This window comes from Thunnus thynnus, chromosome 3 (assembly GCF_963924715.1).
Source record: "Thunnus thynnus chromosome 3, fThuThy2.1, whole genome shotgun sequence".
NCBI lineage: Eukaryota > Metazoa > Chordata > Actinopteri > Scombriformes > Scombridae > Thunnus > Thunnus thynnus.
Genome location: NC_089519.1, coordinates 34,286,592 through 34,311,287, shown reverse-complemented (window position 1 = coordinate 34,311,287; position 24,696 = coordinate 34,286,592). Strand labels below are relative to the sequence as shown.

General features: G+C 40.2%; 1 protein-coding gene across 1 annotated transcript; it reads left to right on the top strand.

Moving 5' to 3' along the window:
- The first annotated feature begins 1,324 nt into the window (after positions 1-1,324).
- On the top strand, positions 1,325-24,431 carry socs7 (suppressor of cytokine signaling 7). The gene is made up of 10 exons (XM_067585510.1): positions 1,325-3,160; positions 4,461-4,540; positions 7,506-7,610; positions 11,195-11,329; positions 11,461-11,606; positions 12,176-12,344; positions 16,340-16,468; positions 18,877-19,012; positions 19,348-19,491; positions 20,898-24,431. Exons 1-9 carry the CDS (start codon positions 1,617-1,619, stop codon positions 19,466-19,468), a joined length of 2,565 nt encoding a protein of 854 aa, XP_067441611.1. The 5' UTR covers positions 1,325-1,616; the 3' UTR covers positions 19,469-19,491; positions 20,898-24,431.
- The last annotated feature ends 265 nt before the right edge of the window (positions 24,432-24,696 follow it).

The window sequence follows — 24,696 nt, the reverse complement described above, 5'->3', positions numbered from 1 at the left end:
ACTGTAGCCTACATTTACCATTTAGCAACCGGCTAGCTCACAGGAAATAGCTTTAATGTGAAAGGCAGCATATCATGGCTGCCATCAGTGACGCTAATACCAGATTCATGTCATATGGAAGTTACTGTATTGTTAAGAGTTTTTGATTTGTAACAATTGTTCACATCAACCTCTGAGTTTTAATAACAACTGGGGAACTGTGATTTTCTGAAAGCCCCGATACGTATATCCAACTTGGCACTTAATAATAATAACCAAACAAACATGGACGCCTCATGTCAGCTAAAGTCTGTCGTTCAATGTAATTAAACTCAAACTGAAAGCCATTTTGGCACTGATGATGCATCTCTATCTCAAAAACAGAAAAAAAGCTCCTTGCACCTCCTCATGGAAACTAATGACAGTGCTTTGTATTTAGTATTGGCGGCTCTATGCTGCCCCCTGCTGGTCAACACTCAAACACAATTCACCTCCTTTGTATTCTGTGCTGTGATTTGATTTTAATGTCATAATGAAAAACGATTCATTCTGTAGGACAAAAAATAAATAATTGTCCTTTTAACACACACACACACACACACACACATATACTAATTATGATACATTAATACAGGCTACATAAAAATGAGAAACACACAACAACAATGTATATTGTATTTCACTTTATTTATTTGTTTGATTTGTTTTTATTTAGGCTTTTTAAATCTTCCATACTCTCCGGGACAAGAAAACTGATCGTTGTGTGTAAAATCGTTGAAGTGCCCCTTTAATATTATGCAGTGTCACAACTGACCTCACATGGGATTAGCAATAAGAAACACTGCACAAGTTGGATGAAAACATCGACTTCACCAAATACATATCATGTGCAAAGAAGTTATCCACTGATTTTTTTTTTTAATTTTTAATTTTTTTCTAAAAATAGTGACCACGTCACAAAAATAAGTGACAATTAGGATGAAAAAATATTATAATATAGCTGATAAAACATATATTAAAACCAATATAATGAAAACCTGCATTGGAGCATCACAGAAACAGAGTGGTTATTGATTTATGAATGAATAATATAAAGAGGACAGCGGTTTATGAATTATTGTTATTTTTTTTTTTTATCTTTAGCCCTTTATAAGGAAAGAAAACAGAAATCAGCGGTTCAGATGTGGGGCTAGATCAGGTAGCCCTGTGATATTAAAATGCCACAGACTAATTTATAGCTCTCATCATCGGTGCTCATAAAGTGGTATTATGGGCTGAGCGGAGGAGGGGCGGGTGGGGCCTGGCTGGGAACACAGAGGCAGACTGTGGTCACTGACCGGAGACTCTGGGGCTTTTATTCTACTGAAATCAGACTGCATGTGTGACCCAGGGGTCCGCCTGCTGCCGGGAGCAAACTGCACTCATTTCCCTGTTTTTTGACAGATGGATGCTGTCTTGGCGTAGGGGAGGAGGATGAGAAAAAACGCCTGGTATATTTTTTGGCATTTTCTCTCATAGCCTATTTATGGGAGGCAGCGACGGCTTGGCCCTTTCTTTATTATAGGAAAGAGATCTCCGCGGTTAGCTATGTGAAGTATCGCCTAATAATTCTCATTTCGCGATCCTGAGGAATAATTATGAACAACGCGCAAGATATGTCGCCCGATTTCGTGTTGATGCGCCTGGTTTCCGCGGCCGAGGATGACCGCTTGGACGCAGAAAACAGGAATCTGCCGCCGGGAGGAGTGGTGGCAGGGCTGGGGAAGGAGGTCCTGGCTCACAGCGGCGTCAAAGCGGGGTTGGATATCAGCCGAGATCCGACGGCGGGCCTCGAGCATCCCAGCAGCCGCCTGAACAAAGCGCAGGCGAGCGGCGAGGGCACGGCTGCACCTGACACCGGGGTGACGGAGAGCCGAGCCCCGCTGTCCGCGCCTCCTCCGCCGCAGAGCCCCATGGAGGCCCAGGGCTTTGACTTCGCTCCCAGTCCCGGCCTACGGCCTCAGCTGCTGGTGTTTTCCAATATAATGCGGAACGGAGAGGGGATTTTAGAATTAGATCATCTGAATCAGCCGAGGGATGCTCTGGGTTTGGAACAGAGCCCGGGGTCTGGCTGCTCCGGCCCGGCTGTCAATAACAACAACACCCTGAGTCCCGGAGACGTGCAGCAGCAGCAGAACCTGCTGGACCGGACATGGGGAGCGCATACGCCGGTCTCAGTATCCGCGGAGATGCAGGGAGCTGCGGAGCTATGCCGCCGGCATCGACTCATCACCACCCCACCCGAGTGGCCCTTATTGTCGGAGAGATCCAACCCTCTCACCGTGATTGACTCTAAATGGGGATGCGCCACCAGGGACAGAGAGGGAGCCGTGTTTGAGCTGGCCCGGCGGTTCGGGGAGCTGGGGGTCGGTGCGGTACCCAAGATGCTGTTCAAAGCAGGGGAGCTCCCGCAGTGTTCCTGTCAGGGAGCACACGGGCCGGTAGGACGGGGAGTGGAGCCCGGGGATGACCCGACAGAGACTAGCGATGCTTTGTTGGTGCTGGAAGGGCTGGGGAGCGAGGATGTTGCCGGTCTGGGCATGGACGAATGCCCGGAGGATGAGACGGATGATGAGAACGGACGCCGCGAGTTTTTGCTCAATAGGAAAAGGGAAATAGTTAAGAAAATGTCCGGGGCTTTCTCCATCAGCAGTTTCCAAGCGGAGCTGAGGAGGCAGGTGGAGGAGATGGCACCGGCGGCGACAGAGGCGGCGGCAGCGGCGAACCTCGGCGCGCAGGTGTGCAGCCTTCATGGGAACTTATCTAGCCGGCAGGTAACCTCTGGGGAATCAGAGGTGGCCACCCAGGTTTCAGCCACGTCCCCGTCACCTACACCGGTACAGAGCTCACCTTGGGCCACAAGCCCAAACCAGAGCCAGGCGTCGACACCGAGGAGGCGGCCGGAGCGGTGCGCCAGTGCGCCGCGGACTCCCACGGGTCGGGCAGGTGGAGAAAAGACGCTCAAAGTTCCAGGGAAGTCCAAAAAGGGCTCGTTAAAGATCCGCCTGAGTAAACTGTTCCGGACTAAAAGCTGCAGCGGCTCCAATCACCTCCTGGACAAGAGGCCCTCAGTGACCTATTCAGTATCTTCTGCCGGGAGTCTGGTGGACATGGCCGCTGGTGCTGAGCAGGATGCGGACAGGTGAGCAGGTCCACATGTCCCCAAACTGTCCAAGATTAGTCTCAAAATGTAATATTCTTCTTTCTCATTGTCAGTGAGAAGAGATCAAACCATCTTGAATGAATGACATATGGGAAGTTATTCCAGAGGAGCATTTAGAGCCAAGATATAAACTGTTTTTATTTACCTCAATGAGCAAAATCAATTATAGGTGAGAGGTACAGAGATGTAGAAAAGGTGAATGTCTGGAAATGTTAGAGGAGGTAAAATATTTCTTTTTTTATTGGGCAGAAAGTGTCCCTTCATGACTTTCATTACAACTGCCCCCAAATTGGAATCAGACATGGTCAGAAGTTGTGAATAAAGCCACAAATCTGATGGTTTAAATAGCCTCCACATGTAGGTCAGGAAGTTTAAGGACTAAAAACAGAAATGGTCCAGCTTATAAAAAATCATGGTCTATGATTGCAGTCATGTAAAAAATAAAAACTCAGAGACTTGATGAGCAGTAAAATCATTCAGGGCTGCAACTAACATTATTCTCATTATCTATTAATCTGCTGATTATTTACTTGATTAATTGTTTTCTCTATAAAAAGAAAATAGTAAAAATCTGTTATGATTTCCCAGAGTGGTTACGTCTTTAGATGTTTTGTCTGACCAACAGTCCAAAACCCAAAGACACATGTGACAAAGAAAAACATTAAATCATCACATTTGAGGAGCTGAAACCAGCATTTTGGCATATTTCCTAAAAAGATGACTAAAATGATTATTCGATTATCAAAATAGTTGCTGACTAATCAATTAATTGACTAATTGTTGCAGCTCCAAAATCATTTGACCTTTTAAAAAAAGCACATTTGACCCCAGTCATCAGATGAAAACTCACTCATGTTTTCTGCCATGAACTGTTTTCTAATGGCTTGGATTAGTTCTAACTCCTCCGACTGGCAGCTTATTGGCCGCCTGTCAGACGTTCAACAACTTTGTGGTGCTGCATGTGATCAGATGTTGAGTTTTTTTCAAACCTTTGTGGCTTGTCACCCTCGATCCCGCTCACTGCTTAGTCATTATGCACAGCGGCATGCGGAAGGAAGGCTATGATTAAAAAAAATCTTAGCTTCAGAAGTCTGACTGCTGAGCATCAAACAGAAAAAGTAAAAAACCAAGAAACCTGCAGGACCTGAAACTGCAGACACACATGCACATATACCTAAAAAGCTAACGTTGTGAACTTTTGCAGTTACTAACACTTCTTCTCTGCACTTAACACGCTTTTTGCATTCTTCTCCTTCTTGTCTTGGTGTCTGTCCTGCAGCCACAGCCAGCCCAGACTGACCAGGGCCCACAGTGCCTTCTCCCCTGCCTCGCTCTCTGCCTCGCTCTCTGCTTTCACTGGTAAGGGCCGCTCACTGCTTTGGCTGTAACTCTGACACTTTATTTACACAACAAAACACTAAAACTCTCCACCAAAACTAATATAGCATCTTGATCATGTTGGATTATGGTCATAAACATTGTGTGGTCCATTAAAGGAAGTCACTTCAGACAGACTAACTGCCCCAACACGCCATTGGTTGATTTTCCAAAGTTTTAAATATACTTTTATACATTTCTCTGTTATCACAAATGGAAATTGACTCACCACAATGTTTCTATACTCACCCGTTCACACACACACTCACACACCAGGAGCAATTTGGGGTTCGGTATCTTGCCCAAGGACACTTCGACTTGCGGACTGGAGGTCGAACCGCAACCCGCTCAACCTCCTGAGCCACAGTTGCCCATAAGTTGAAAATTCAAGTCTTGACACTACTATACTGTATATATTGTACTTTTTGCTCTGCTACATTTGTCTGGTTATGATACAGCTCAACATTTTACACACAAAACATACAGTAAACTTATAAAATATGATGCATTGTTGCAGAAATAAAATGTTCAACGGTATATAAAGTAGTTCCACCTCCACTAGCTACACAGAAAATGCCGGATACCACTTTCTAATAAGGCGTACTTAATAAAAGTTTAATAAGTTATAACTAATAGCTTTATTAATATTTATTAAATCAGAATGATAGATGAATCATGGTTTATTTATCTAATTAGGTGTCATTATTGTTACTATTACCAGTCGTTGTCAATGCCCTTACATGTGTTTACTCCTGGTTTCTGTGTATATTTGACTATCTATCAAAATGAATACAACTCTGATAATAAAAAAGATTAATCATAGGCCAATAACAGTTGTGACTTTTTAGTTTGGCAGACAGCAAATAGGCCATTCTGCCTTAGAATAATTTCACTTTTGGTAGTACATTTTGCTGTACTACACACTTATGTACTTTTACTTGATTGAAATTTTGAATGGAAGATTTTTTCGTGTAATGAAATAGTTTTACACTGTATCGCTATTTTTTACTGAAGTATAATTTGAATACTTTTGCTACCACTGCTACCACTGTTATAAACTGAATCAATGCAAGTTTTATTCCAAGTACATAAATGTTATTTGTAGAAACTGTGAGGCTGCAATTATATCAGGTTAGCACAGTTATTGAGACAATTATACATAAATGTTGAAGGATATGTTTGGTGATTTTCTATATTTTTCTTATTGTCAACAAATCTCATGTTTGGAGCCAAACCAACAATGAACTGATAAACTAACAAGTATTTTGTATGTATCCAAACCCTGATATATCTTATTCCTCTGTGCCGTAGACCTCCGTTGTTGTCCAAAGACTATTAAAAACACGTCAATGAGTCACACTGCTGCACTGGGTGACATGTTCCTTCATTATGAAGTTTGGTCACGTTAGTTTGTGTAGAAATGGCTCCAAAGACCAATAACAGCGATCACGTTTTCAGTCTCCGGAGAGCAGTTCTGTGTCAGGAAGAGGCCATCCGTTTCTCTTTACAGTAAACAATCACCAGTTTTTCATGCTCGTCGTATTGTTCATTCTCTGACTCAGACATTGTAAATTTCTCAAAGAAGTTCAGTAAAAAGTCAAGACTTTGTGATATGTAGCACAACATGCTAGCAGAGCAGTGGAATACTTAAGAGAGTCAAAACATGATTGCTGTTATTGGTCTTTGGAGCCGTTTCTAAACAAACTAAAGTGACCAAACTCTTTGGGGACAAGGAACATGTTACCCAGTTCCCACTCGGTGTGGTTCATTGATGTGTTTTTAATAGTTTTTGGACAACAACGGAGGTCTACGGCACAGAGGAATAAGATAGATCAGGCTTTGGATACACACACAATACTTGTCAGTAGATCAGTTCAATGTTGGTTTGGCTCCAAACATGAGATTTATTGACAATAAGAAAAATATAGAAAATCGACAGCCATATCTTTTAAATACAATCTACTGTACATGTAGATTCTCTACACTCATCGCAACCTTTAACTGATGTAGCCTACTTTTTTGTCTAAGGACTGAAAGAACTAGATGATAAAAATAAAAACTGTTACCATTCAAACTCTGTAACTGGTGCACCAGATCCTAAAAGACATGATTTAGCGCAAGGCAAAGGCCTGTGGGTAAGAAGTGTGAGCAGGTCTGCAGCTCAGCTGGCAAAAATTATTTAGCTGACTTTATAAGAATCATCCCACAACACCTCCACGGGGGCTCAGATGTAAATTCTGGTTTCCCACATCGCTCGTAGGTCTCGGTTTTGCTTATTTTACTTCTTGAATATAAGGATTTTTTATATATATAGTTTGGTGTTTAATGAACACATGCTTCACACAGGGCTAACCACCAATTAGACAGAAACATTAAAGCTACACCAGGCAACATTTCACACTGGCGGTCGGCCCCATAGGAGAGAGGGTGAGCTGTTTGAAATGTTGGGGACTTCAGAAACCCAGAAGTCCTGCGCGCAGCATGCTCATGTTTACCAAGGCAGCTGGTCTATGATGTTTCAGAACCAAAGAGGAAAGCTAAAGAGATCATAGAGGAAGAGATCTAATCTGGGTGAGTCCAGTTTCCTCTACTGTTTAGGAGACGGTGGGGATTTGGGTCTTACATTGGAATTTGTTTCTTTCTCTGCCAGTAACCATCCCCAAAGTGCAGAATTTCACTTTGGTAAACAATGAGTCTGCAACATCTCAATTAGCGGGGATGGGATGTTCTTTTTTATTGCAGTGATTTAGGCTGATTAGCTGGGTGTAATTTCCCATAAACATCCTGCCTGCCTGGTGCAGCTTTAATGGCACTCTGCAGCACAGACAAAACACAGCAGCATCAGATATACAAACCATCTTTCTCTTTGCTTTCTTTCTCTGTTTGTCTGTTTTCTCTCCTCCTCCTCCTCCTCCTCCTCCTCCTCCCGCTTCTCTTCTGGCTTCAGGTGAGACTGTTTCTCTGGTGGATGTGGATATTTCGCGGCGAGGGGCAAATACGCCACACCCTCCCACGCCTCCCCCTCCTCCACGTCGAAGTCTCAGTCTGTTAGGTACTTTTCTTTTCTTCTTGTCTGTCTCTCCATCTGTAAACTCTTTATCTTTTGGTTTTCCGATGTGTATATACATAGATATAAACAATAATTGAGGATACACGCTTAACATCCTCTCCTTCTATGAAATGCACGGGTGCTAGAACTTCAAAATCGATACACAAAACAAACTCAAAAATCTGCATAACATGACTTATGTTAACAAGATTATTTAATACACAGAACCCTTCCTCAGCGTGCTTGTTTGACTGATTCGTTAAGAAGATACATCTGGCATAAACATCCATAGGAGCGAAGATATTCACAGCAGTAGCACTTTAGGACATAAAAAAATCGACTCATAGTTTCAAAAAACATGTCAAAAAATGAAAAATCCTCATTTAAACCATTAGGTGTGAGAGAGCATGCAAAAAATGTTTATCCAGAAAGCTTCTCTCTGGAGTAACAGTCTGGGCATGTTAACCACCTCTATGCCCATAAATCTGAGGTGGCAGACGTCATGTTTATGTTCATTAAAATGCAGATATATATGATATATGCACATACTGTAGATGCAGCATTCTGGGCTGTGGGATGAGTCTCAGCTAGACATTTAAGGATGTCATCTTTGGTTTTGGAAAACAGCGATGGACATTTTCACCATTTTCTGACATTTTATAAACCAACAACTAATCAATTGATCGAGAAAATAATCGACAGACTAATTGATAACAAAAAGCAAAGTAAACCTGGATACAGCCTGTGTCCAAGCACCCACCATCATTTTTGATCAACAAAGTATTCTAGTTGGTATTTTGTGATAACAGGAAGTGCTGGAAAATTGAGTAAATTGATTGACAATCCAGTGAGTGGTGATCGCTGTAAGAGCAGATAAACTTGTATGCATTCAGAGGGGAGTCTACCCCGGATCAATATGGCAGCCGAGTTGATGCATTAATACAATGACTAGCGGTGCCTAATGTGGCATCTATAGTACACAGACGTACAACTACATAATATGTCTTTGTACAATATTTCTGATCACCGTAGTAGTGGAGAGAAAGATGCTTCTTCTGCCACATGATTCATTTTTATCAGACTCTCTCTGGGTCTATTTCTATCACTACTATTGCAACTTTTTCTTGCTACTACTACAGAAATGAAGAGAAATACTGTATATGATAGCAAACAGTTGAAGCCAAATTGTCTTTTCTTACTGATCAGGTCTTCGGTGGGTCGCAGAGAGCTTTACCGTCGCCTTTTCAAGTTTAGATGAAAAGGAAGCTCTGGCAGTTTCTCATAATATTTCTGTCTTAGTCAAATTCTCGCTTATCAGTTTTGTTTGTGTCATACATTTCTGGAAACTCTTGACACAGACGAGTTTTTGTAATCTGCTGTAATCTGATTGGAAGAGCTTTGAAAGGTCAGCTGCAAACGACAGATTTAATTTGAAATCTTGGTGCAATGACTCAATCGATGCCAAAGGAAAAAACAGTTTTTACTCTCAACACAGGAAAACAATCTGTACCGGGGGGGAAAAAAAACAACTTTTTCTTTTGTTGCTTAGACTTTTAGGGACATATTTATTAATAATAATAATCCTTTTATTTGTATGGCACTTTTATTTGTAATAGCTACAAAGAGCTTCAGAGAGCAAAGGAAAACCAAAAGATTATAATGAATAAAACCAAAGATAAAATATTAAAAGCACTAAAACTATCCATTCTTTGTTCTGTCATCAAAACACACAAGAACCAAACACCCATACAGAGATTCCCAACAAAGGGCAGCTTGCACTCACAGGAAATAAACTGTAAACGATGTGAAATGTAAAAAGTATATTCCTAAGTATAAGGGCATTTTATATTTCATGAGCATTCTCTGACCTTTAAGATACATTTTTTTGCTCCAAGCCTGTTATTTTCTGACCCACATATTCAGCAGACCTAAACACAGACACTGTGTTTGGATTTGTAAATCACGAAAAGACCAAAACCAAGAACGCTTGGCTCAGTGATTTCATAAAACAGCTGGACGCTGCAGTATTTGACAAACAAAGGAGGAGAAGGAGGAAATAGTGGATTTGTTGGGGACTATTTTCAGCGGTGGATGAATCTACATTTGGTGCTCTAGTGGGTATTTTTGGCAGCAGGACAGTGTGTGTGTGTGTGTGTGTGTGTGTGTGTGTGTGTGTGTGTGTGTGTGTCTGTCATGGTAAAGAGGGAACATGTCATCCAGTCCAACAGTGAGGCTCTCTGATGTTTTTTTAAGAGACTGTCCTCCCAAGAAACATGTTAGCTGCCCAGAAACGACCCATAGTTACATTTGAGTGACAGATGCCCGCAGCATGGTGCAGTTCAGATGATGTATATGTATATATATATATGGACAGGTTCCCTCATTCAGAGGACGAGGGGTGAATGGGGGCAATAAGCCAACAGTGGACTTTGCTGCAGGAGACGACTGTTCGTTTCGTGTTTATAACTGCGAGTTGGGGCAGATTTTAAAAACTATAACTATAGTTAAATCTAATCAGACCTTAACAACAGCTTTGTCACATCATAAAACACCATTATTTTTTAACATTGATTTGTAACGGTTAGGGAAAGCACAGACAAATTAGGCTGTCCTGCCGATAACTGCCACTAGGGGCACCAGATTAGAAAACACTCCTATGTGTTGTTCTGGAGTCACATGGTCAAACAGCTCTTTAATTTGGAGGACTTGCTGGTTTTTGACGGGGACATATTCTGCTTTTTGTGATTTCCTGTTATTTATATACTGTTATGATGTTAAACATGGTCAGGTGAACATATCTAGAAATGCTCCCAGATTGTTCGCACATGCCCACAAACGTCCGCCTCTTCCTTAGCCTTTGTTGCTACGGTTTCTCACGTCGTCCACTGGAATTTTATGGATCTGATTTGAGCTCGAACATGTACGGATGTATTTGAGAAATTTACATTTCAAGTAAAGAACGAGAAAAAGAAATGAAATCTGACTACTCTTGTTCGTTTACGTAGCCTCTGGGAGCTGGCCAATCAGAACAGAGTTAGCTCTTAAAGAGACAGGAGCTAAAACTGCCTGTTTGAGACAGAGGCTGAACTGAAGGGCTGCATAAAGGGCCAGTATAAGATAAATAAGGACTTTTTAACTGTAAATCATGCAAAGATATTCCAGTAGAGTCTCAGAATAAAAATATAAACCTGGAAATGTGCGTGGTACGTCGCCTTTAATAGTTTTTGGACGACAATGAAGCACTATGCCACAGAAGAATAGGATATATCAGATTTGAATACAAACACAATACTTGTTAGAGGAATCAAGTCATTGCTGGTTTTGGTCTTTTCATGGGATTTGTTGATATAAGGAAAATACAAGATATCAACAAACATATTATTAGTTAAGTCTTTTCTGTCCGATGGTGTTGAGAAGACTTCTATCCCTCCTTCTTCTGCTATCTTTCCCCCTCCTCTCTCTTTCTCTTTCCTTACTTTTTGGCACTTTTCTTTTTTCCTCTCCCTCCTTCCTTTCACCCCTTACCTCTTTACACCTTTGTTCCCTTCCTCTCTTCCTCTCTCCTCTCCTTCCTGTCCTTCATCCAGATGACATAGCCGGGCCTCAGCCTGGCCCTTTCCTAGTGAGTGTTATGGGAGCCTCCCTGCAGTCCCTCCCCTTGCCTCTCCCCCCTCCTCCTCCTCCTTCCCACGCCACCATCCAGCACAGTCTCAGCCTCAATGGTAAGACGTGTCAGCGGGGGCCGATGGGATCACCTCCTCTGTGCTCTAAAGAGGAAATATTTATAAGAACGTGACATGTTGATGTTAAAAGTGCTTCATTTAGCTCTCCTGACACTCTCTCCCTGATTTAGACGCTTTCCTCCGGGCCCTTCCGCATTCAAACCCATTGCCGGCTGATGCTCCACCCACTGCGAGACAGGCTCCGCCCCCCATGCTGTGCGCCCTACGGCGGTCTGAAGCCAGTAACTTCACCGCCAGTCTGAGAGAGCTGGAGAAGGTGAGACCAACTGCGAGTAATGTGTTGTCACTTTGGAGAAAAAAGGGAGAAAACATTACTATAAATTTCTGTAAAAATCAATAATCCTACATTTATTTATTGTCACGTCTTTCATTTAGATGGAACACATGTTGGAGTTATGTTAGCTGGCTTTTTTACAGAGAGATTTAGAGATCATCAACTTGCATATCGTCCATCTCTCATCATCTTTGTTTACTTTTAAAACACGTGATAACAGGGACATATTATACTTTTTCTGGTTTTCTGTTATTTATATTCTGTTATGATGTCAGATATTATGTTAAACATGGTCAAAGTTACCACAACCTGAGGTTAACATATGTAGAAATGCAAGTCAAAAGCCACTGCTCTGAATGCTCCGTTTGCAAAGTTACCTCCACTTCCTCCTCATGATGATGTCAGATTGTTCCCACAAGCGTTCGCCGTTGCTAAGGTTGTTGCTAACGTTTTTCCATGTGTTACTCACTTGCATATTTCGGATCAAACATGTACGGAGAAGTTGACGTTACTACTATGTGACGTAGCCTCCTTTGTGTCTCTGCATGCAGTGCGGCTGGTACTGGGGTCCGATGAACTGGGAGGACGCAGAGATGAAGCTGAAGGGGAAACCGGACGGATCCTTTCTGGTCCGAGACAGTTCAGACCCCCGATACATCCTGAGCCTCAGCTTCAGGTCACAGGGAGTGACACACCACACACGCATGGAGCACTACCGCGGTGAGACACACACACACACACACACACACACACACACACACACACACACACACTATCCTAACCGTATACATTTTTCTCATACAGTATTACTCTCCTGGTTAAATCATCAGTCCAAAATATGAACAGCTATGTTAAAAAATATCTGGTTCTCTGATGAAAAGTCGAAGGTACAAGCCTGTGAACATAAAAACTTCAAGGTCGAAACCCACCACAACTCTCCCGATGTGCATTTCGGCAAGAAACATCCAATCACAGGGCTTAAAAACTGAAAACTGAAAATTTAATCTGCAGATTAAATCAATTAACTTTTAAATTTTGGGTAATTTGTGGATGATTTTAGCAAATATGGCACCATTTTTTTTTTAAATTTTCTATGCTAAATGACACTGGCTACTTCTCCATAGCAACAGCATCAGAGGCTCATGGGTAATATACTATTTAGAGCCATCTGCCAAACTGAAGGACAAAACATTACAGTATTTCTCTGAAACGAAGTTTAAATAATGAATACTGTTGGCGTCCCGTGTGTCTGTGTTCAGTCACATTGAGGATATATCGTTGAAAGAAAAATATTGAAATTGCAATACAGAATGGGGAAAAACACCAGCTGCTCCTCTCACTTCGCAACTCTACACTGATTGCTTTAATAATCCCCTAACACTTAACACCAAAGACGAGCCTGATATACACCAAAAAGGACAGTAAGATGGACAGCCTGCACATGCAGCACTACATTGGGTGGGTATGGACCACAGACCCTTGCAGAGGTATGTGGCCCAATATGGTTAGAGCCTAACCCTTACCTTCACCTTAACCGTGACTTTTACCTTAACCCTAAAAACAAGTCTTAACCCCCAAACAGCTGTTTGGGAGAAGAAGTCGTAATTTTCCAAAATGTCCTCACTCTTAGTGTGAAGCTCAAAACTGGTCCTCACAAGGTAGAAAGATAGACGTACAAGAGCACACACACACACACACACACACACACACACACACACACACACACATACACACACACAGAAAATTCCATGCATATCTCACATTATGCTGTATAATTTATGCATGTATTTATGTGCAAATATGCAAGCATAATACATGCTCACAGCAAAGTAACACACACACACACACACACACACACACACACACACACACACAGAAACATATGCATCCATATGCTGGTCATTGAACACCTCAGGCACACATGCAAGATGACCACATACTAACATTCATACTGTACATGAGAGGATGATTGTAATCTTTGTTACATAAACTGCATCTTGCAGGAGGAAACAAAACACCACATGTTTCATTAAAGGTTTCATTGCTTTTGTACATTTTTAAGTATGTAGTTTTATCATGATCACTGATGTTGATGTTTAAATTATAAAATAAATCTAAACCAACACACACACACAAATTAATTCAACAACTGATCTGCCAGTTTGTCGTCATCGTCCTCCTCTCCTGCAACATATCTTCATCTCTTCTGGTTGAAATATCACTTCCCTGGTGATATATATTTACATTTTCCATGTCGTCATCTTTTCGTTCTATTTATGATGTGTATGTTTGTCTCAAACTAACACACAAAAATGAATAAACTGCAGAATAGAATAACTAAGATAAAATTTAGATCATAAAAACACTGCAGCATCGCGCAGAAAACAAATAAATAATAAAAGCAGAGAGTGACCGGTCATGTCTTCATAATGACTTTTAAAAGAGAAAAGGTTTTAAAAATATGAATTCAGGGGGAATAAAGAGTTGCAAACCACTAAACTCTGGATTTTAAGTGGAAACGTGGAATAAAGAGCAGTGAATAAACACAAACACATCCATGCAGAGATTCAATAAGGTCACAATACAATAATGAATCATGAATCGCTCACATAACACCACATGCACATTTGAAAACACGCCACATGTGTGACAAACTAACAAGGTGACTCATGAAAGATACATACGAACGGGGCTCTCCATTAATGAGTCACCATTAGAAAGCTTTAGAGTCATGCCTGCAAACACATTCATTATTCAGACGTGCAGCCCCGACTGACACAACACGTTCACATCAACACGATCACGTTTGCATGAACGCATCGTAGCCTGACATGAATCGAGGGCAGAAAGGCTTCCAGATAAATAATAAATAAAGAATAAATAACATTTTTGTTGTTTTTTAAAGCATAGACTATACTTACAGCTGATGCTGGTGATTGTTCGATTTAAATTCTTCTCGCTTTGCACTCTACATTTGACACTGTGGATCACTCTATCCTATTGGATAGTGGGTTGGCATCAGGGACACTGCTCTAGACTGGTTTAAATCCTATTTATCAAACAGAACTTTCTCAATAGTCGAGGGAAATGCCTCCTCTTCTGTGGCCCCTCTGACCTGTGGTGTTCCCCAAGGCTCCATCCTTGGCCCCTTGTTGTTCTGTATATATATATGCAGCCACCAGGACATATACATAAACACAAAATCCAGTACCGTTATTATGCAGATGCAAAATGTATGTCCCATTAAAAACCAGTGAAGAAGGCGATTTTCATCATCTTTTATCTTGTGTGGCAGAAATAAAGTGCTGGATGTCCCAAAACCTTCTCCAGCTAAATGAAAACAAATCAGAAATAATTCTCCTCGGTGGCCAAAAGTCGATTCCTATTTTACAGAAACATCTGGAATCCCTGTCTACAAATATCAAACCTGCAGCCAGAAACCTGACAGTGACCTTTCATTTGAAAAACAAATTACAAATATGGTTCAATCAATCAATTCATCCATGCTTTTATTTAATCTCTGTTAGATTACTGTAATTCATTGTACTCAGGGTTAAGCCAAAAAATGATCTCATGCCTTCAGTTGGTACAAAACACAGCTGCTCAGCTTTTAACAGATACTAGAAGACAAGATCACATCACACTGCTGAATTGCTGCTTCCCTCTGAGTTAGAGGGCAGCCTCAGCTCCTCGGGCAGGACTCTGCTGGCTGTTCCTGAGTCCCGACTCAAGACTAAAGATGACAGACTTTTGCAGTCAGGGTCCCTCAGCTCTGGAGCTCCCTGCTTGAGAATCTGAGGCTTGCAGGATTGGTGACATCTTTTATATCACTTCTCAACGCATATCTTTAAGAAAAAAAAGCCTTTTATTAATTCTAGCAAACCCTTTTTATTTCTAACATGTCTTACCTGTTTTACTAATAAATATTATTATTATTTCTCATAATGTGATGTTAATGTCTGTCGGTCGGTCCACCACCTTGGTTCAGACTGAAATATCTCAATTTATATATAATATATTTGATGAAATGCCATGAAATTTTGACATCCATGTTCCCCACATGATGAGTAGTTACAGCTTTAGCCCAAAGCACCGCTGTGCCTATGTACAGCCTCACAGGAGCTTAGCTTAGCTTAGCACGAAGACTGGAAACAAGAGAAAACTGCTAGCCTGGTTCGTTCCAAGGATACGCACTTACCAGCACCTCTAAAGATCACAAATAAACACATTATATCTTTTTTTTTATCTGTACAAAAACCAAAGTGTAATTGGAAAAATGTTTCCTGGTTGAAGTTTTTATTTATACCAACATGTGCAGCACGAGGTCATCATTAAAAATTCATTGTTTTCCCAGAAGTAAGAATTTTCCAGGAAGTTAAAGTCAGGACTTGACATTTCAACAGGATGGTGTAAATAACCAACCAGTAAAGTTCCTTTCTTGGCTTCTTTTACACACCATCCTTTTAACATTGTTCAGGTAGATCTGTTTTCATTACCCAGCCAATCAGGATTAAGCTGTTAATCAGGTCATGCATGTAAGAGTACAGCCAGAAACAGTCGGTGTAAAGGCTGAAGGAGACGGGTAACTTGAGCTAGATGCTCTGACATGTTTACTGTAATTACACACATGTTTAAAGATTAATGTGGGAATGATTAATAGATGATAAAATGCTACATGTGTCACATGAAGAAAAAACGTTTCTCTCCACCTCCAGGGACGTTCAGCTTATGGTGTCACCCGAAGTTTGAGGACCGCTGCCATTCAGTGGTGGAGTTCATTGAGCGAGCCATCATGCACTCCAAGAATGGCAAATTCCTCTACTTCCTCCGCTCCAGAGTCCCAGGTAAAATATAGGTCATATATCTGCACACAGCCAAAGCCGATCAAAAATGGATGTGAGCTGCCACTTAGTGAGAAGTGCCTGAGACACAGAGAAGAGGACGAATATATTTGAGTGCCTGTAGGTCTGCATTCAGCCTGCATGATTTATGATTGTGAGAATGCATCTGTAGTATGTGTGTTTTGTCCTTAAAGGACGAGTTCACAGTTTTTCCAAGTCTGTCTTAAAGTCAGGTGTCCATATGACCACTGAGGTTTTCCTCGCTGTAATCATTCCTCCTGTTCATACTGGCTATTAAAAGATCCCCTTCAAATGCACTTTGAAGGATAGAAGAAAGACAGAAGTACAAGAGCACAGACACACACACACACACACACACACACACACACACAGTTCCATGCATATCTCAAATTATGCAGCATAATTTATGCATGCATTTATGTGCAAATATGCAAGCATAATACATGCTCACAGCAAACTGACACACACAAACACACACACAAACACACACACAAACACACACACACAAACACACACACAATGCCTACAGAAACATATGCATCCATCTGCTGGTCATTGAACACCTCAGGCATGTAATATGGACACACACCACATGCATGATGTCACATTACCGTGATGAGTCATTCATGTTATTCATGCACATATGCAAGCTGACCACATACCAGCATACATACTGTACATGAGTGTACAGTATAAAACTGCACTCAGCAACATTTACTCTTCACTTCATCTAGATTGTAATCTTTGTTACATAAACCAAAAGATTTGTCAGATTACCAACGGTCAAAGGATTTTGACGCTCTTAGAAATGATCGTAGATTAATGAGTGACCTCTAAACACTCGTAGGAGGCTGAGAGTGTCTTAAAGGATAGCTTCACAATTTTTCAGGTGATCATATGAACACTGAGAGAGGATTTTCCTGGCTGTAATCATTCCTCCTGTTCATGCTGGCTATTAAAAGATCTCCTTCAAATGTGCTTTCAATGTAAGTGACAGGGGACAAAATCCACAGTGTGACCACACAGTCATTTAGTGCAAAAGTAAAAAAGTAGATGTGAAGCTTATATTCAGCTTCAACAGTCTGAGTTAGTCATATCAAGTGGATATCTGACACATTTACAGTCTTTTTAGCTTCAGTGTTTCCCTGTTGAGCTGTGGTGGAAGTATAGTAACAAAAAGAGGAACTTTGTCACTAAAAAGACTGTAACGCTGAAAGATATCTACTTGATTTGACTCATTTGGACGCTGAAGCTTCATATTAGCTTCAGATAAACTTTTAAATATATTTCTGCACAGAAGGAGGACTGTGGATTTTGTCCCCCATCACTTACATTGTAAGTGTATTATGAAGGGATCTTATCAGTATGAACAGGAGGAATGTTTACAGCAAGAAAAACAAGTTTCAATGTTCATTTGGGCTCCTGACTGTTGTTTTAAGACACACTTGAAAAATTGTGAACAAGTCCTTTAAAATACAATAAGTATGTATGTTGAGGACATACACTTGTCTTCAATAAGTGTGAGTATGTGTATTTACAACGTCTCTCCAAATATTTGCCTATTTTGAGCACTTTAATACACGTTCACATGCCATCAGTTAGCAGTTGTTGGTGTTAATTAACCTGTAAACTGGATTTATGACCAACAACAACCAACAAACATAAAGAGGTTTTTGACATGTTGGACTTTGTGTAGATATTATTATTCACATCCAAACACTACACAGTTATAGCAGAACTTCCACATGTGGCCATCGCTTAATGTTGAAACTCTGTCCTCCTTAATGAAGCTGATAATATGCGACATTGTCAAAATATATATTAAATATAATAATATGCTCTTTTATCAGTGAATTTGAGAAACATATTCCTTCCTTGTAAAATTTATCAGACAGAAACCATTCAAAATTATATCATGTTATGTCTCTTTTGTGTACAGTACGTAAAGTAGGCCTCCCTGTTTATAAACTGCTTTCATAATTATAATGTGCTCAACCTACAGCCAGAAATATTCACTAGAACATCAAATGTGTATTAATCCACAGCTGAAAGTAGTCCCCAACAAATGCACCATTTCCTCCTGTTTGTGTAACATTGACTTAAAACCACAGTGCCCATCTGTTTTAGGAAATTACTGAGAAGAAAAAAGAAAAAAGAAAGAAAGAAAGAAACTATATATTTTTGAGCTGTTTTGAAAGATTTACATCTTCAGTAGGAACCAACGTGCTTCAATGTGCTTGGGCCTGAGAGCCACAGACAGGCTGGGAACGTTAGTTGTAGGTTTTGGTCTTTGTATGGGATTTGTTGACAATTTCAAAATATAGAATATTTTTTTTATTATTATCCGTTAACTGGAGATAATACTATATATGTGTGTGTGTGTGTTGCAGGGCTTCCTCCCACTCCGGTTCAGCTGCTGTATCCCGTATCTCGCTTCAGCAACGTGAAGTCGCTGCAGCACCTCTGTCGCTTCTGCATCCGACAAATCGTCCGTATCGACCACATCCAGGAGCTTCCACTGCCCAGGTACTCAGTCAGACCATTTAAATATTCACCTGCTGAAATGTACACCTGTGATACTGAGGAGAGCAGCACTGTTTCACCACTTTGGTCCCGACTGAAATATCTGCTGCATGTAATGCCATGAAATTTGGTCCAGACATTCAAGGTCCCCAGAGGATGAATCCTAATGACTGTATTGATCCACTGGCCTTTTATCTAGCGCCACCAGCAGGTCAAAGGTCTCACTTATCCAGTGAAATATCTCAATATTTACTAGATGAACTGGCACAAAATGTGGTACAGACATTCATGGTTCCCATGTTGTTGATTTTTCTGCGTTTGCCCTCACCTCTCTCTAGACCGCTAATCTCCTATCTGAGTAAGTTTTATTACTACGACCCCGAGGAGGAGATGTACCTGTCAATCAAGAGCATCCGGAGGGTGGTGGGAGCAGAGCAAGCGACCGAGTCGCAGACGTAGCAGCAGAGATCTTCTCATCTCAAGTGAGTTAGTTTCTCATCTGCCTACTTAACCTGTGAAACTTAAAGCTATTAAGACCTGTCAAAAGGGATTTATTTATTCTCGGTGGTGAGATGTGTTGATTTTTAGGGTTTAATGTAATTTTCATGCACACTCAGAACTTATTCTGCTAATTTCAACTCATGTTTGAAGGAAAGCTTTTTTCTAATACTTTAATCTTTCACTACCTTATAAAAACGTGAAGAAAAGTTAATCCTACCAAACTTTGATTAAAAACTAAACAAAATGTTGATAGCATACAGCTAGCAACATATAAGTCTGTGAAACATCTGTCAACCATAACGATCTACGCAAAGGTTCAGCTTTTTCTGTTTTGTCAGCTTTTGCAAAGACAGCAGTGGTCTATTTCACAAAGTGTTTAAAGGTATAATTGGACATTTAGGGAGAATTACACATAGTCTTCTTCTTGAAGAGAGTTAGATGAGAAGATCAATACCATTCTAATGTATGTTTGGTGAAAGTACAGCCAGCAGCCAGTTAACTAAGCCTAGCGTCAAGACTGGAAATAGCTACCAGTGCTCTGTCTGAGGGTATAAAAATACACCTACCACCACCTCTGAAGCTTTTTATAGCACATAATTTGTTTAAGTCGTACAAAAACAGCTTAAAGGTTGTTCTTTGTATGTCTCTTCAGATGTGTTGGTAATTTTGTTTTTAGCCACATGCTAAGCCACAGACTAAATATCTCCACAACTCTTACATGTAATACCATGAAATTTTGTTCAGCCCTTCGTGGTCCCCAGAGGATGAATCTTAATGACTTTGCACGCTAAATTCTAATATTCAAAGATAATCTCTCTGAAGAAATATCTGATATGATCAATATCAACATTATTATGGGTATATATCATGTAAATGGAAGAAACCATCACTAACTTGGTTTATAAATGACTTATATTTCTTTTTCTTTATTAATAGTAGCTGATACACAGCAGCCAATACAACAACTTTGTCTAGCTATGTCGCAGTTTCTAGCATTTTGACCCAGATTTTATGTTTTATTTATTTATTTAATTATCTTCGCCACCACATGGGTCATCTGTGTGATTGTTGATAAGGTCTCAATATAGAAATGATTTATAGTACAATGGGTATGTTTAGTTATGTATTAAAATCTAATTGAAACTTGATATATTGATTGCTGGAATGTAAAGATTTATATAGATTGATTATTATTATTATATGTTGTTTCAGTCTGTTTCTATTTCTTGAGGAATGCATAATGAAAGATGAAGAAATTGTACATTTCGGTCTAAATAAAGCTTCACAGAGCTGTTAGCATAGCTGTAGACTCTTGGTGTTGGTCCAATATATCTGCTAACACGTGGCTGACGTTTAACTCTAACTGGACTCCAAACTGTGTCTCCAGGTTTCTGTATGGAGGACTGATCTCTACTGGTCTGCCAGTCTTCCAGCATCAGCCGGTCAGAGTCCCTGGAAATCTCTGTGTCCAGTTGGACTGGGATGGACCCACCTCTCTGTTGATTTGGACTCATGAAAGGAGGGAAAGTGTTTGCGGTTGGATGGTGGGAAAACTGCCGACGCAGAGGACTCAGCCTCGTCTGAGGAGGGACTGAAAAAATTTTCTCACCTGCAAAGACGTCGGCAAAATCAAAAGGAGAGCCTGAATTATGAACTCACTTTGCAAATTTCCTGACCCTGATGAACTGGACTTTTAAAACACAATGCACTGGTCGATTTGTACAACTGTCGTTTTGCTGCCGTTTCTTTGTTTTTTCTTCCATTCTGTCAAAATGAGGTTTTTGGATTAAAAGACGCCCTCAGGATAGATATACACACACAGAGGAAGGGCAACAGAGGCCCACCATCCAGCATTTGGACAGTCGAGGTACAAGTGGTTTAAAAAACACAAGCCACCATGTTGGAGGACTGATAAACTCAAGGTCAGGTGAAATTCACATCATAAATCATCCAGTAACCTACAGACTGTTTGGTTTATCTGCCTTTATCTGCCTGAGAAGAACAATAATCCACTGTTAGCTACAGTGCTAAAGCTAATGAAAATTACACAAGTGACATAAAATTTGATTAAAAATTGAAATCAAGATTTAATCAATATAATAGAAGTGCTTTCTGGAGCATGAACACGGCAATGTTTGAATGTATTGATGGTGTCTTAACTGTTGATCGATCCATTTGCATCATAGGTTATTATTTGTACCTTGTTGAAAACTTTTTACTAGCTGAAAGGTGAGTCAAAAGCTGAATCACAGAGACTGCTTTACTTAGTCTCACTTCAATAATTTGGTCTGACATCATGTTCATGTTAGCTGATTTCCATTTGGAAGAGGGGATTAATTTAAAGTTTGTCATGTTGATTGAAGAAATACACACATCAAGCACTTTATTAGGAACACCTGTGCAATCTAATGCAATCCAATACAACAGCTCTGCCATAAATTCTACTTTTACGATGCTTATACGTTTTCAGTTTTTGTTGACATTGTCAGAAAGGTGATAATTCTACTTTATGTTTATTATCGAGGTAGTGGGTGGTGGTGATGTACTGGAGTGCATTATACTGAGAATTAAGTAGAGTTATCACCTTTCAATGTCAACAAAAACTGAAAGTGTTTAAGCTTCGTAAAAGTAGAATTTATGGCAGAGCTGTTGTATTGGATTGCGTTAGATTGGACAAGTGTTTCTAATCAAGTGCTCGGTGAGTGTAAATAACCTTTATTTAATCAGGTAATCTTATTGAGATCAAGATCTCTCCTGTGAGAGAGACCTGAGAACAACAACTGTATTGGAATTATTTGAGAAATATGTGGATTTAATTGTTATTTCCATAATTCGACTTATAACAACCTGTACAATCTGAGCCCCCAGGAACAGCAGCGAGCTGTGAAGCCAATTTGATATAGTGGCCAAACTGTGTTACTGTGTCCGTCACATGACGCACACTGGCTCAAAAAGCATTTTTCCCACAATCTTTGGAAAAGGAGCAGCTGTAAAACAGTGAATACATTTTCTCTGTCACAAACCCCTTGAAATGACTTGTTTTATTATCAAGATTTGATTCATTCGGTTCAATAACATTTGAAAAGTCTAAAAGAGCCACATGATTAAATTATTTTATCCCCAATCAAGTGAATAAGTAGCCAACCAGAAGTCTAGGGTGAGCTGGAGACGGACTCTACTGAGCATGCTCTATGGGCCCCAAAAAGTGGAAGCCAGTGGACACATGGTGGACTTTTTTTGGCTTCATGGGCCACTGAGCAACTTTCATAGTGAATGAATGGACGCCATCTTTGAATGCAGTATCCAGTTTTCTGTAATACGTCCATGGTATGATCTCATTCACACTTGTCTCCATTTTTTTCTCTATTTCTCATGGCTATAGCTAAGTAGCTTGCTAGCTATGCAGGAAGTTGACATTTGCGTTCACAATCTCACCTACAAATCTCTGGTTGGTTGATTCTCCAAACACAGGAAACACCTGTCAACGAGCACCAGACCTGTTTGATTCAAACAAATCAGAAATGTGCTTTGCCCTTTATGGATTGAAATTTGCTAATGATGTGATGTCATTGTGATGTCACAGTAGGTGTTTCAAATTAGCTTTTAACAAAAACAACTTACATGTATATAACATGTACAAAAGGGATGTTTCGCATTAGCTGTCAAAGGTGAATCACCTGCTGTGACATCACCGGTGTGGCAGGAAGTGCAAACAGTAGTTTTCTGCGGTCTGTAATTTAATCTTGTCGCTGCCTTTCATTTTAATAGTGTGCTTGTTATTCCTTCAGTGGTTTACAGATATCACTGGTCTGAATGACAGTCACAGTCTAAAACATCACCTTGTTTTACAAGGTAGCCTGTAGTTGAATCAGATCAGCTCATAGAAGTCTGGCTTTTGTTTTTTGAAGAAGAATAAGCATCACTTTCTGTAATTCTGTTGTTACTCCTCTAACATGGTGGTTTCCAAAGGATCTGACCTCTCTGTAGTGGGAAAAATAATAAGCCACAGTCACATGCATCAAACTAAACATCTGCTTGCCATTAACACTGGCTGTTCACATATCAAACTCAATGTTATACCAACACAAAAAGACACAAACCAGAGCTGTTGCTTCTCTGAAATTGGAAAAAATCCTCCTTCAGATACTGTTTCTGTTTCAAATGATGTCCTATGCAGTCCCAAAATGCCACTTGACAGCTGCTTTCAATCATCGAGCTATGATATGAATATCGCAAAGGGGGATGTCATTGATCTCAGCTGCTTCATACTCAAAGCACAACATGTCCTGGAGCTGCATTGCATTCTGGTCTATTGAGGCTACTGTTGCTATTTGGTATTTATTCCTCTTTTATGAAGGATTTTACCACATGTAGTTGTCGTTTACATTCGGACAGATATTCACAGGAGTAGGAAAAATACACCAAAGAAAAAATCACATCCTCAGAAATTTACAGTTGATTTTTTTTAAAAATAGCGTTACTCAGATTTTTCAAGTAGCTCACCGAAAACCGAAAGAAAACAAACGAAAAATGGAACCATGTTACTCCTCTTTAATGTTTCTGTGGATATCCTACATGTGACAATGCAGCTACATTCATCTTCCATCTGTGATTAATATGCTGATGGGTAGTCATAGAAAGGGAAACACTTTGATTTAAATATAAAGAGAGAAAACTACTGTTGAGTTACTTACATCAACTACAATATTTGACCCTTCATTTTGTTTTTCCCGCCTCGCCCTGCCTCACAGTGTGTATATCTGCCGTGACCGATCTCTACCTGTCTACCTGTGTTTATTTGTTGAAATGCCCAGGTGTATTTTGCTCATTCTATTTCTCAGTACCCTGAAGCTGGAGCTACTGGCTCAGCGTTTTCAGTAAAAAAAAAGAAAAAAAAAAAAGAAGAAAATAAACATTGTTGTGTGGCATCATTTTCCACTTTTCATTTCGAATATTTAAATGATAACACTGATTGTTGTTGAAAAAGAAATGTATTTTTTATGAGAAACTTCACCTGATTTAAATTCAAGCTTCATAGTTATGATATAATAATAACTGTTATAATTATAAACAGTGCAGATAAATAAAGTTTTGTGTCAGTTCCACCAAAGAGCAGCTGAGACTTTAGAAATATCATGAATCGAGGTCGTCCGTCATCCAGCAAAATCTGACCAGACATCAAAAAT